Here is a 12923-nt window from a genome sequence, read left to right on the forward strand (position 1 = left end):
TCCAAGGGCTTCCTACTACAACAGGTAACTCCCCTGCTCCTGTTTTCTGAGCTCTGCAGGGCTCTAGTGGCCCCGTCAAAGGAGAGGGGTAAAGGCACTGGGACAGTGTGTCTTTGCCTAGCTGTGGGGTGCGCGCTTGGGCTGCGGCTGTCCAGGTTGTCCGTGCGTAGCAAAGGTCATTGGCTCTTGCCTGGTGCTAGGGACTTTCCTCTCAATGGGAAAACCTGCATTTGTGAGGAGTTTTTTTTTGCCTTCCATCTTGTCTCTGAAGTTTGATATTCGCTTCCCAACAGGAGATCAAGAAACTCAAGGAGCTGATGAGTGCGACTGAGAAAATCCGCCGGGAGAAATGGATTGATGAGAAAACCAAGAAGATCAAAGAAATCACTGTGAAAGGTACAGAAGGTTCCTCTCTCTGCAGGTGTGAAAGCCAGTGTGTGCCTGTCCCTCCCCCCCACATGCACACCCCCACCAGCAGGCACCCAACCCATAAGGAGCTGCTGACACCTCATTGAAGAGTCCACATGTCAGGGCTATTCTGCTTGTGCATTTCCAGCCTCTGCTGATGGTCAGGTGAGAGCAGGAGCTGGAATCTCCTGTTCTGACTTCCCAGCTAGTCGTGGCTAGGAGGGTTGTGAGGTACTGGGCTGAGAGCAGGCTCTTCTGAGGAGCCAAGAGCCTGTTTTCAGACAAATGCCCCTGAACAGTAACTTAAATCGACAACCCGGGTGGGGAGGCTCAGGAATTGCCCATGGTGCGTTTCCATATCCTGGCCCTGCCTGTGAGGCTGCCCCACCTTTGTACTTTTCTTTGTCATCCCCCTTTTGAAGCTCAGCTCACAGGAACAGTGAAGGTTCCCTGCTGGTTTTGTCCTTTATTCCAGTTGCCAAGTACTGAGTAGTCCCAGCAGACAGAGCGTTAGCAGCTAGAGAGGGGAAGCCCTGTTAGCCCATCCAGCCCCTTCTCCTAGGTGCCAGTGCAGGGTCCTTCCTTACTGCGCTTTCTGGGGCCTTTGTCCTTCCTGTTGTCGGCTCCCTCTTCCCGCCCCCAGGCTGGGTTTTGGCCAGAGCTGACAATGAAGTGACTGGTTCATGCTCTTCGTGGACTTTAAGTTTCTTGAGCTGAGGACCTTGACTTCTGCACAGGGCTCAGCAAGTCCTCCCCCCCCCGGCGCCCCATAAGTAATGCTGCATGCGATGCAACACCGGTCCCTGCCCCTGGCAGTTTACACTCAGCAGGCTGCGGCGAAGCCCGGAAGAAGGGTTAGCTCCGAGTTAGGTACAGCAGAGTGTTTTATTTAGTTCCCCAGGAGCATGGTGGAAGGACTCGGAGCCTGCCCCATCGATGTTATGGGGTATTCAGTCCTGAAGCTGGAAAGCTTGGGTAGCTCCCCCTTTCCTCCCACTCCTTTAGCTGCCTGTCCTATCTCCAGGCCATGACGTGGTGAGAGCTAACCACTGGCAGAGCCATTACTCGCCTTCCAAGGACATTGGTCTGAGATCGGGTGTGAGTATGTTACACTCGGAGAGACCCATTCACCTGGGCTGTGTGGAACCATTATCCTTCCCCATGAGTATCACCAGCTGAGTGTCCCCCGCCTCAACCCCCAGGGCTGGAGCCTGAGATCCAGAAGCTAATCGCCAAACACAAGCAGGAGATCAAGAAGCTGAAGACGCTGCACGAGGCAGAGCTGCTTCAGTCGGACGAACGGGCAGCCCAGCGCTACATCCGCCAGACGGAGGAGCTGAGGGAGCTCCTGGAGCGGGAGAAGGAGGAGCAGGGCCAGCGGGAGAGGGAGCTGGCCAGGCAGCGGTACGTAGGGACCCAGAGGAAGGGCTGGAGTTTCACACTGGATCCTTCCCATCTGCTTCTGTCCTGTGCGGGAGTTGGGGGCGGGGGGGAGATAATCACCCCTAGGCTGGATAGGTAATAAAGGGTAATAATTGGAGATATACCAATCTCCTAGAACTGGAAGAGACCTTGAAAGGTCATTGAGTCCAGCCCCCTGCCTTCACTAGCAGGACCAATTTTTGCCCCAGATCCCTAAGTGGCCTCCTCAAGGATTGAACTCACAACCCTGGGTTTAGCAGGCCAATGCTCAAACCACTGAGCGATTCCTCCCCCTGGCCTGGATGGGCAGCTGCAGCTTTGCCTCAAGCCTTCATGTGTCCCACCCACTTGGATAAACTAGCACCCATCGGCCAGATTGTTCCAGCACCCCAGCCGGAGATGAGCTGCCAATATCCTCTGTTAGCCTGCGGCCTGCTGGTGGATTTCAGCTGCAGAAGTTCCTTCCCCGCGTTCAGAGGAGAGGCGAGGGCAGCTCGCAGGGAAAGCTAGAGCGGCGTAACAGGGCTGGGGCATTGCAGGGGGCAGAGAGGCAAGCGGCCCTGCAGATCTGAGTCCCACTAATAGACTCCTAACCCCAGAGGGCCGCCAGCATTGTGAGGGCAGGCGAGTCCCCTGAGCGCTCCTTCCCCCACGGCAGGTACGAGAAGCACCTGGAGCAGGAGGAGCAGGCACTCCAGCAGCAGCGCCGCCGGCTCTACAGCGAGGTCGCTGAGGAGAAGGAGCGGCTCAATCAGCAGGCAGCCAGGTGCAGAGACTAGGCATCGGGCTCTGCCTCACGCCACCCACCTCGTCTGGGCTGTCTGAGGCGAAGGCCCGTGCCGGGCGTTACCAGTCTCCTGGTGGAACTGGGGGTCTGAGGCTCTTCCCTGAGCAAGGAACTGGCTAAAACCATGTTGTTAGTCCAGCAGGAGTGCAGACCTTTAGGCCAAATCCTGTCTCCGCCGGCCCCCATCTCTCAGGAGCTGCCGTTCCCACTGGCTTTGGCAGACCCTGCAGCCTGTGCCGTGGGGCGCGGTCGCAAGCACACTGGAGGAAAGGGCTGGGAAAGCAGCTCTGATCCCGCCGGGTGGGGCTTGGAGAAGAGGTCAGCTGTGAGGTTCTTCTCACGGCCAGTTCCTGCTCCCCGGCTTGTGGAAGCAGAATGGCTCTGTTTCCTGTCTGGAATGGCCCAGTCTGGCTGCAGTGAGGGAGCTCATGGAGGGACGAGCATTGCTGGGCCTAGGGATAGCAGGGCTGGCTTTTTACTGGGGAGGCCGTGCTGCGAGTGCTGGAAGGGGCCAGGGTGGGCCACTGACGCCTGGCGAGAGTCCTGCTGAGTCCAGCAGGGCTGCCAGCTCGCTGGCCATGGGTTGGTGAGGGGCATTGTGACAGTGATCTGACAGCACTGACCCTGTGTCCGACAGGCAGAGAGCGGAGCTGGAGGAGCTGAGGCGGCAGCTGGAGGAGAACGGCTCCATAGTCACCAAGGCGCTGAAGGAGGAGTACGAAAAGGGGAAGGAGGAGCAGGAGAGGCGGCACCAGGTCTGCCCCAGACCCCAGCCCATGCGCGTGGTCTCCTCCTGGCTCTAGCCCTGGGCGATAGAATAGCCCCGTGGGTGCCCTGAGGCTGGCCCGGTGAGCAGATTGAAATGAGCTGCACCCCACACTCCTGTCAGCCATGGGGTGCAGATTGGACACCCACATTCCTGCATTGGGTGCAGCTTGCCGGGCTGGTCCAAGCCCGCTCTCAGCAGTGTGCTGGGTGAAGCAGACTCCCCCCTGGAGCAGGGGCTGGGCCTCGCCTGCGGAAGGCATGGGGCATTCTGGCTGGCCAGCGGTGCGTGGCACTCCCTTGAGCAGGTTTCTCACCTACTGTTCCCTCCTGCAGGCGGAGGTGAAGGTGCTGAAGGACAGGCTGGAGATTGAGAAGCAGGCGTGGGAGGCCAACTACATGAAGAAGGAGGTAACGGCAACACACCATTCAGCAGCCTTCTCACCTGTTAGTAATGGTACAGAAACCCAGTGAGAGCCTTTGGAATATAACAGGTTGAGTAAAGCTTTCAGGCTGACAGCAGCCCTTGTTCCCTTTCCCTTTAGCTGGAGAGAGGTTTTACAAAGCCCCCCTTGTCTGACCGTCTCTTAGATGGTGTTAAGCCGGTGATAACCATCTTTGGGAAAAGGGATGGCTTTAGTCGAGGGGGGCTGGAGCTGGCGCTGCTGTTAAAGTCCCATCCTGTTTCCTAGAGGACAAAACAAGACAAAGACCCACAAAAGGGGAGAGAGAAGAACAGCGATGAGAGAAAATGCAGCTTCAGTCTCTGCTGTTAACTCTCACTTGCATCCTCACTGCTGGGAAACCCCAGGCCCAGCCCACGATCTGATCAGCCACCCTGAGACCTGGCAAACTTGTACCAGCGACAGGCTGTTTAGGACCTTGCATTTCGCTGCCGTTCTGGTCACAGGCTCGCAGCACTGTTGCAAAATACACTGTCGTGGCTGGCTAAGCCAGACACTTCTCAGACAGAAGGAAAAAGCAGGGAGATAGCCAAGAGAAAAATAAAGTGGGGAAGAAGACACCAGGTGGGGGGAGGAGTGTGACAGTCTCACATCCCACGTGGTGGTCAGGACTCAGCTGGAGCCAGTGGAGGTGGTGATGTCACCTGGGCGCCCCCCTCTCTATCCTGGTCTGCTCAGGATGTGTCTCAGGATTAAGAAGAAAAAAGTCCAGGGTCCCAGGAGATGGTGGGGGTGGTAACTCTAATGGCAAAGCTAATGCCTTCCCCTTCTTTCATTCAGCCAGTGCTGCAGTAGCCCCCAACCCCAAGTCACTTCTGGGGGACCTCAAAAAGAAGTGGTGGGTGGGGAAGCCCGTCCTCTCGTTCTGTTGGCCTGACTTCCAGCGCACCAAGGTGGTTCATAATTTCTGGTGTCACATTGTTCTTGTTTATCAGGCATGATTTTAACGCAGCCCTTGAGATGTAGCAGGAAGCCTTTTGGTTTGGACTGATTGTCTGTCTCTTCCTGTTGCACCTTTCCCCATCAGCGTTTGTTGGCCTGGTTGTTGTGGCACCGTATGAACTTTCAGTCACTTCCCACAGTTGAACTCACCGTTAGGGTAAATGCGTAGGCCCAGTTATCACAACAGCTGCTCACTGAAGCTGCCCCCCCTTTCCCTCCCCCAGTCCGCATTGTAATTGGATCTCCTGCCACCTGACCCCATGTCTGACTCTGTCCCCAGGAGGCCTGGCTGCTCTCCCGGGAGCGGGAGCTGAAGGAGGAGGTGAGGAAAGAGAGGGACAAAGAGATTGAGCTGGTCATCCAGCGTCTGGAGGCCGACATGTCGTCTACCAAGGAAGAGTGCGAGAGGGTGGCAGAAAACAGGTAAGAAGGGGCCAGGTGGCCATAGGGACATACTGAGCCTGTGTGAGTGAGCCCTGCTCTGTAGCTGGGCCCACCTCTCCCTGCCAAGAATACGCTACCCGGAGTGTGGGAGGGTGCCCCAGGCTCCATACCTCAGTGGAGGAGAGCAGTGGTTCATAGACTCTAAGGTCAGAAGGGACCATTATGATCATCTAGTCCGACCTCCTGCACAACGCAGGCCACAGAATCTTACCCATCCACTTCTATAACAAACCCCTAACCTATGTCTGAGTTATTGAAGTCTTCAAATTGTGGTTTGAGAACCTCAAGCTGCAGAGAATCCTTCAGCAAGTGACTCATGCCCCACGCTGCAGAGGAAGGCGAAAAACCTCCAAGGCCTCTGCCAATCAGTGAGTTGGGGGGCTCTGGAGCACCCTGGCCCAGGAATTAAGGCGCACAGTAGTAAGCAGTGAAAATAAGTGCCCTGGTACTCGTATTTGGAGAACCGTTTCACTTACGCTTCATTGTAAAGGCCTGGTTTTTCTGAACTCAGCCTGATTTGTGTGTGCACTCACCGGCTGGTATGCATCTAAGGATTTGTGCGTGTAAAAGCCCAGTTTGCACCGTCACTCGCAACCTTGCATACCTAGTTAGGCACACAGTTGTGTGTGCAGTTTGAACACTGTTAATTTTGGAGCGAAGAGGTAGCATGCATGAAGGTTTGCACCATTGAGTGCTGAATGGCGAAGCAGATGCTTCCCCACAGAAAACCTCTAGTGGCACCCATCCATGCCCATGGCTGGGAACAGGGGCGGCTCCAGGGGTGGCATGCTGCGGGGGGCGCTCTGCCGGTCGCCGGGAGGGCGGCAGGCGGCTCCAGTGGACCTCCCGCAGACGTGCCTGCGGATGCTCCACCGAAGCCGCGGGACCAGCGGACCCTCCGCAGGCACGTCTGCGGAAGGTCCACCGGAGCTGCGGGACCAGCGACCGGCAGAGCGCCCCCCCATGGCATGCCGCCATGCTTGGGGCGGCGAAATGGCTAGAGCCGCCCCTGGCTGGGAAGGGGTTAAATAAACCAGGAGGGATTGCAAATGATCTTCCATAGCCGTTGGGCAGGCCTCCTTTCTACAGGCCCAGTGTCTGGTTCCCACAATGCCATGCCGGTGGCTGAGGAGGCCACCTATGGGAGTGAAAGCTGTCTTAGTTTGATGTCCTTCACCGAGCTTCCCTCCCCTGTAACCTGACTCCCGTTAGGGCTTTATTTACCCAGCATCCTTGCCTGCCCCATACCCTCAAACCATGGGACGTGCTACGTAGTTCAAAGGTGGGAAATTGAAAAATGACGACAGGAAGGGTTTTCCACCCAACGTGTGGTTAGCCTGTGGAACCCACTGCCACAGGCAGTTAAGGCCAATAATTTAACAAGATTCAAAAAGGGATGGAACATTTCTGTGGACAACAAGAACATCCAGAGTTACCAGAATTACATCTTTGGGGCAGGGATATGAAACCATCTGCTTAAGGCTGAGACCCAATGTGGAGTAAGATTATCCCAGATCTACTGCTGTGGGGCTCTTACACCTCTCATCCGGTGCTGGCTGGGGGTGGGAAACGGGGCTAGATGGGCCTCGGCTCTGATCCAGGCCGGCTGTTCCTGTTTTCTCCCCCAGGATAAAGAGGGTCCGAGACAAGTACGAAGCGGAGCTGCAGGAGCTGGAGAGGTCTGAGCGGAAGCTGCAGGAGCACTGCAACGAGCTGAAGGGGCGGCTGGCTGAGCGGGAAGGCGAGAACATGCACCTGCAGGGCCTCGTAAAGCACAAGGAGCAGGAGGTGGAAGACATCAGGAAGGTGGGTGAGGGGCAGGCTGTGCACTGGGACTAGGCAGGAGCTCTGCTGCCTAGGTGTGTGGGATGCTCTCCAGTGAGCGCCCCCTCGTATAGCACTGAGCTCCCCCTGGATGCTCCATGCCCATCAGAGCACCTCACTTCTCCTGTCCCCTGCAGGTGAAGGACCAGCTGGCCAAGGAGAGGAGCAGTCTGTCGGAGGTGATTCGCCAGGAGTTTGCGGACAGGCTGGTGGGGACGGAGGAGGAGAACAAGCGGCTGAAGGCAGAGATGTCGGAGCTGAGAGCCCGCCAGCGCTTGGAGCTGGACAGGATAGCGCGGGACAAGGATGAAGAGCTGGAGGAGGTTCATAAGAGGTGAGGGCTGAGCTCATGCTCCGTGGGGCTTGGGGGCAGCTCGAGCCCCACGGCCTGTGTCACGTATGCAAAACAGACCCGTGTCACACGGGGTCCCAGCACTGCATTTTCTAACATGTCACTGTAGCTACCTGCCTGTGGTTTCTGCTGCTGGTCCCTCTGGGCCCAGTGGCAGCCCTATGGCACCAGACATATGGGCCCCTCCTTGGAGAGCCCCAGGAGCTGCTCCTTCGCTGGCCCAGCGGCTCTAGCTGGTCTGGTGCTGTAGATATTCCTGCCGGGAGAGGGCAGAGGAGTGCAGATGTGTGCGCACACATGCGCCGTTCAGTGTGATTATCCAGGAGCGCTGGGAGCAACTGGGTTATACCCGGCCTACGATCGGCTCCAATCAGGTGCTGCCATGGATATAGCCAGGCTGCCCCTGCAGCAGACCTGGCTCTGTAGACCTAGTGTGCCAAAGATGGCAAACGGCAGCACTGAGAATCTGGCTGAGCAGATCGGGAGGTGATCCCGCTATCAGGGAAGGTGGGGAGTTCTGGCACAGAGCCCTCAGCTGACAGGAGGGGAGGGGGGGAGACTGCACCATCAGGCCAGGTGGGAGGGGGACGGGATGTTTCCTGGCAGGCAAAGCTGGGGCGAGGGGTTCTTGACCAGCAGCGTCGGGTGGAGCACTACAGTGACATGAACTCCTGGGGCTGGCTGCGGGCATCGTCCTTCGTGCTGTGTGGTTTTAAGTGCGCTCAGGACTCAGCAGGTACCTGGGGAGGAATGGGCCCTGGGTGCGGTGTGCTGGTGTCTGCACACAGGCTGTGTGACCGCTCCAGCCCCTCTGCGTGTCCCCTCGTCCCCACCGCCTGGGCCTGTCTCTGCCCCTCGTGTTCTTGACGAGGGAGGATGGTCTTGTGGTAAGGCACAAGGCTGAGTCAGGAGATCTGGGAGCAGCTCCCTGCTCTGACACTGACATGTTTTGTGGCTCGGGGTGAGACACTTCCTCTCTCAGCCTGCCGGCTTCCCCACCGTGCATCCAACAGGGTGAGCGTCGGTGACCTCCCTGCAGGGCCGAGGCCAGCACGCTGTGCGTGAGGTGACAAGTCCAGCTCTCTCTGCTACATGCAGTCGCTGGGAAAGGTCACCCCAAGTTGGCGCTAGGAAGACTGGTGCCAAGGGCATTGCTGGAGCCGAAAGGGCTGTGCTAGGCTGCTGGCAAAGCGGCAGAGGAGTGCGGCTAGCACCTGCACGAGTCTGGAAAGGAAAGGCAGTGTTTAGGGTTCAAGTCAGCTCAATGCATTTTGGGTAAGTTACCTCCTCCTCCTTGGCACTGGTAACTTGATCCAGTCCCCATCAGAGGTGCTCTGATGCGAGAGGGTGGCAGAAACAGGGAGCAAGGGTTGTATGAACCTCTGATGCACGACACCCCCTCGTCAGCGCAGCAGGCTCGATGAGTGTGTGCAGGGGCTCGCGAGTCCCCGGAGAGGAGAGGGACGGTTGTCACCTCGCCAGCGCCTGTCGCTGGCCACTGCTGTGCTGAATCCCAGCCATGTGTCAGGTGTTTAGCACGGCCGTCGGGTGTCTCCCTTGTCTCCGTGCAGAGTGAAGATGGCCATCGTGAAGAAAGAGGAGACGGTGAATGTTCTTCGGAAACAGTACGAAGTAAGTGTCCCTGCGGGCAGGAGCCTTGATGCTGGGGTAGTGTGTCTGGCACCGGTTCTGTCCCTCCTTGTGCCCCTCTGCCACGTGTCTAACCTCGGCTCCCTCTCCTGTCTTGTTGTGTGCTCCAGGCAGCTGTGAAGCGGGCAGATCACCTGGAGGCCCTGCTGGAGCAACAGCGGAAACAGTTGCTGGCTGCTAACTAGCAGCCCAGCCGCCAGGGCGCCGTCGCCCTCCCACAGTACGGCAGGAACAAGGGCTCCCGTGTCGCAGGAAGTGGCCCGTTGTGGGTCTGTGCTCCGTGTGCGCGGGGCTGGAAGTGGAGTCTCCCCCTCCTCCTGTGCTGTTCTCCTTTCACAACTTCCGTTATTTGTGCCTCGGCCCGACCCCTTGCTGGAGAGGACTCCCAGTGCTCAGGCTTTTGTGTGGTATTTTAACAGTAAACTGCGTGCGTGTTTCTAAAGTCCATCTGATCTGTGGTTGCTGGGGGGACGGGCAGGTGCTGGGCAGTTGCTGAAAGAGCAAACGTTTGACCCCTTTACTGAGCAGCATCTGGGTATGCACCAGGGCATGTCCTCCCACCCTTCATCAGCGTGGGCCCATGCCCTGGACCTCCCCCTAACACCTGCTGGTCCCTGGGTTTTTCTCTCGGTCAGATGCAAGGGGTTAGTGTGATCCAGACATTCTGCTGCCCGCGGTGAGTGAGGACTCGTCCCCGCTTTGCAGCAAAGGGCTAGAGGGATGGAGCAGAGCAGTTAGTGGGAAATGCACCTTCACTGCTTTCTACCAGCGGAGCTGAGCCAGCCCTCAGCCCCCTCTGCTCTCCTTACGCCCACACACCAAGCCGGACAGCGGCTTCCATTCCCCAATCACTGTACGCTTCTGGGTGTGGCCGACATCGGTAGACCACTGTACTGAGCCCATGGCAGTGGGGGTGAGTGAGCTATCGCTGGCCCATGGGTGATCAGCAGAAGCCCTGGGTTACGTGTCTCTGGTCAGGGCTGTGCTCTCCAGCCTGGCGATCCTGCTGGCTGGTACACAACGCGCACCCCGCCCCGCCTTCAGTGCCGGGTTACCGCTAGCATTTTAACTGCATCAGAGTCAGGAAATCCCGGCTAAGGTTCCCACCGCAGCAGGCTGCTCCTCCTTGGCGACTCACTCACCCAGGCCTGGTGCTAGTGATCAGCCAGCACAGCCCGTACAGTCACGCTCCGTGCCATGCGCAGAAGGGTGCTTCAAGCACGGCCTTCTCCATAACTGGGGTAGACAGTGGCCGTCGGCTGCGCTCCTGCCAGCGGTGAGGCAGCACAGAAGAAGCTATCTGGTGCCAAGGGAGCGGAATTCAGTCCCCAGGCTTCAGTCCACCACCTGCCACTAGCACTGACGCCCTTTAATAACGGGGGCCCTGTTGCGTAACTACACTACCAAGGGAACCAGGAATCAACAGCTGGGTGCCTCTGCTTCAGCATTTCAGGCCAGAAGGCTGAGACAGCACCTTCCCCCAGTCTCTTCACCCGTCTCCATTCATTCCAGCACCTCTCCCCCAGGCTCCTGCCTGCAGCAGAGGGATTGGCCACCATTACAGCTAATGGTGCCAGGATCTGCCAAGACAGCGGGCTGGGCTCTGAGCAATGTTTGCTGGGCCCTTACAGCATTGCTGCTTCCTGTGCAGATGGATTCTCATCGTTCCACTAGCCCCTCAGAGTTACGAGCACTCGGGAGTGGAGGCTGTTTGTCACTCGGAACGAAACATTGTGGTGGTTCTTTCAGAAGTTTACAACTGAACGTTGACTTAATACAGCTTTGTAACTTTACTATGCAGAAGAAAAATGCTGCATGTAACCATCCTAACTTAAACGAAACTAGCACAGGAAGTTACTTTACCTTCTCAAATCTTTTTTTAAATTTTCCCTTTTCTTAGTAGTTTACATATAACACAGGACAGCCCTGTATTTGCGTGATTGAGTTTGGTCTTGGCTGCTACCTGATTGCCTACGTCCAGTTCCAAAGGAGGTGTGTGGCTGACTGGTCAGTTCGTAGCCCTGGTGCTCATAATTCTGAGGTTCTGCTGTCCCTGCCCCTCTCGGAAGGGAGGCTCCCTGGGGTGCAGCTCAGACTTGGCCATGGCCGGGATGCTGCTGAGAGACCTGCTGTGGGGACTGTTACAGAGCATTGGCGCCTGCCTGCAGGCACGTGGTGACTGGCACTGGCTCTGGGGCCTCTCAGGACTAGGATGGGGTTTTCACCCCCTTTTCTTACCTCTTCTTTGTGCTCTGCTGACTAAGGGAGTCCTGCCCATGGCTGACTTGCGAACTGTGGGCACCTACCCCTGAGCTGGTTACCACCATCCAAGCGCTGCCGGTGCTGGGAGCAGGGCGTGACCTGGGGAAGGAGCAGGGGACTGGTTAACAGCAGACCTCGGGCCACTCGCTGTCGCTTCTCCTCTCTGTATCAGTTTCTCTATCTGTAGGGTACGGATGAGCCCAGCTTGTAAAGCGCATTGAGACCCTGAGGCGACAGGTGCAGCCCATGTGCTTCCTGTCGCTCCTGCCCCGAGAGGATGACATGACATTTCCTGGGGCTTTCGCCATCCAGCCAGGGATTTGCGTGGTCTCACTCTGTCTGCAGATCCCTGTCTGAGGGGCGAGGGGAGCGCTCCAGGGAATGTCATACTTCAGCCTGGGGTCTGTTTCCTCTCTGGTTAGGAGCTCCCCGTACAGCTCACCTTGGTTCTCAGGCTGCATGGCCGGCAGGTGCATCCTGTGTTTCCTGCCTAGGGAAACGGCATTGTGCCTAGGCTGAGCTTCCATCCAGGCCAGCTAGTGGGAGGCGCTGCTGCTGGGTTAATTCACTGGTGACCTTGGGCTGCTGGTGTTTGGAAAGCTGGGTTGCTTCTCTGGTGTCCGTTCCAGGAAGGTGCTGAGATAATGGGGGAAGGAAGGCAGGGAGGAGCTCCCTGAAGTAACTTCCCCGCCTTTACTTCTCTTAGCTTGGTGGGGACTCAGTGGATCTGCCCTGGCAGGGAAGTTGAGGCCAATCCTGCATGGTGCTGAATGCCCTCAGAAGGCAGTGGGAATGGAGGGTGCTGAGCATTCCCAAGAGGGGACAGGGTAGCCCCCAAGTTGACAACAGGGGCCTCTACTACCCCTGAAATGGATCTTTACTGGCTCCCAGTGGAGCAGATTACTGTCATACCAGTGAAAAAGGCCCCCAGTAATTATCTTCAGTACACAGCAGTTTATTGGGAAGGAATTACACAAGCGGTAAAGGGTTATATTAAGCACATAACTCCTATGTTAGAGACATTTAAGAGCTGGACATTAAGAGCTCTACATTCCTCTTAACGAGTGTCTCTTTCACAAACGTACACAAACAGGCCCTGCGCTAGCCTGGCAGTTCCTGCTTGGCAACCAGAGAAGGTGGTTACCAATTTTTATAGACGGCTTCTTCTCTGCTGGTCTGTCTCGGATTCCCTCGAGGCAAGGCCTTGAGACCCCTCTGGTCACAGTCCTCCTTGAACCCACGGAGCAGAGGTTTGGCTGCTCTGTCTGGCAGCATTGCTGCTTCAAGCGTCAATTAAGGAATCCCAACCACAGTAATTTACTTTGCTTGATTCTTATACTCTTTTTCCTCAAAGGAATCACATGTCTTGAAAGCATGCCTGGGGGCATGTGGTTACTAATTTGATCTGATTAGTATTTTAGAAGGGGCTGGGTGGTGGTGGTGGTGGTATTGAATGAAGATCACCCCCCCGTTTACTCACTCATGAGTCACTCTGGCTCTCCTTGCTGTAAGGTCACTACAACTAGATTGACCTGTGCTCCATGCTGGAACTTTATACATGTGATATTTACTTTTGCATGGGCCCATATTTGCTGACCAATAG

General features: G+C 56.8%; 1 protein-coding gene across 1 annotated transcript in view; it reads left to right on the plus strand.

Annotated features, from left to right (window-relative positions):
- The window catches only part of CEP131 (centrosomal protein 131), a 28316-nt gene extending 18809 nt beyond the window's left edge, over nt 1-9507 (plus strand). Inside the window, exons 17-26 of the mRNA XM_039501845.1 lie at nt 294-396; nt 1611-1812; nt 2489-2596; nt 3255-3372; nt 3719-3793; nt 5069-5211; nt 6861-7038; nt 7194-7390; nt 8980-9040; nt 9169-9507. Of these exons, the coding sequence (XP_039357779.1) occupies nt 294-396; nt 1611-1812; nt 2489-2596; nt 3255-3372; nt 3719-3793; nt 5069-5211; nt 6861-7038; nt 7194-7390; nt 8980-9040; nt 9169-9243 (1260 nt within the window). The 3' untranslated portion in view covers nt 9244-9507. The remainder of the gene's footprint in view (nt 1-293; nt 397-1610; nt 1813-2488; nt 2597-3254; nt 3373-3718; nt 3794-5068; nt 5212-6860; nt 7039-7193; nt 7391-8979; nt 9041-9168) is intronic.
- Nucleotides 9508-12923: the final 3416 nt, after the last annotated feature.

The sequence above is a fragment of the Mauremys reevesii genome, linkage group 15 (assembly GCF_016161935.1).
Source record: "Mauremys reevesii isolate NIE-2019 linkage group 15, ASM1616193v1, whole genome shotgun sequence".
In the NCBI taxonomy this organism is placed as follows: Eukaryota; Metazoa; Chordata; order Testudines; family Geoemydidae; genus Mauremys; species Mauremys reevesii.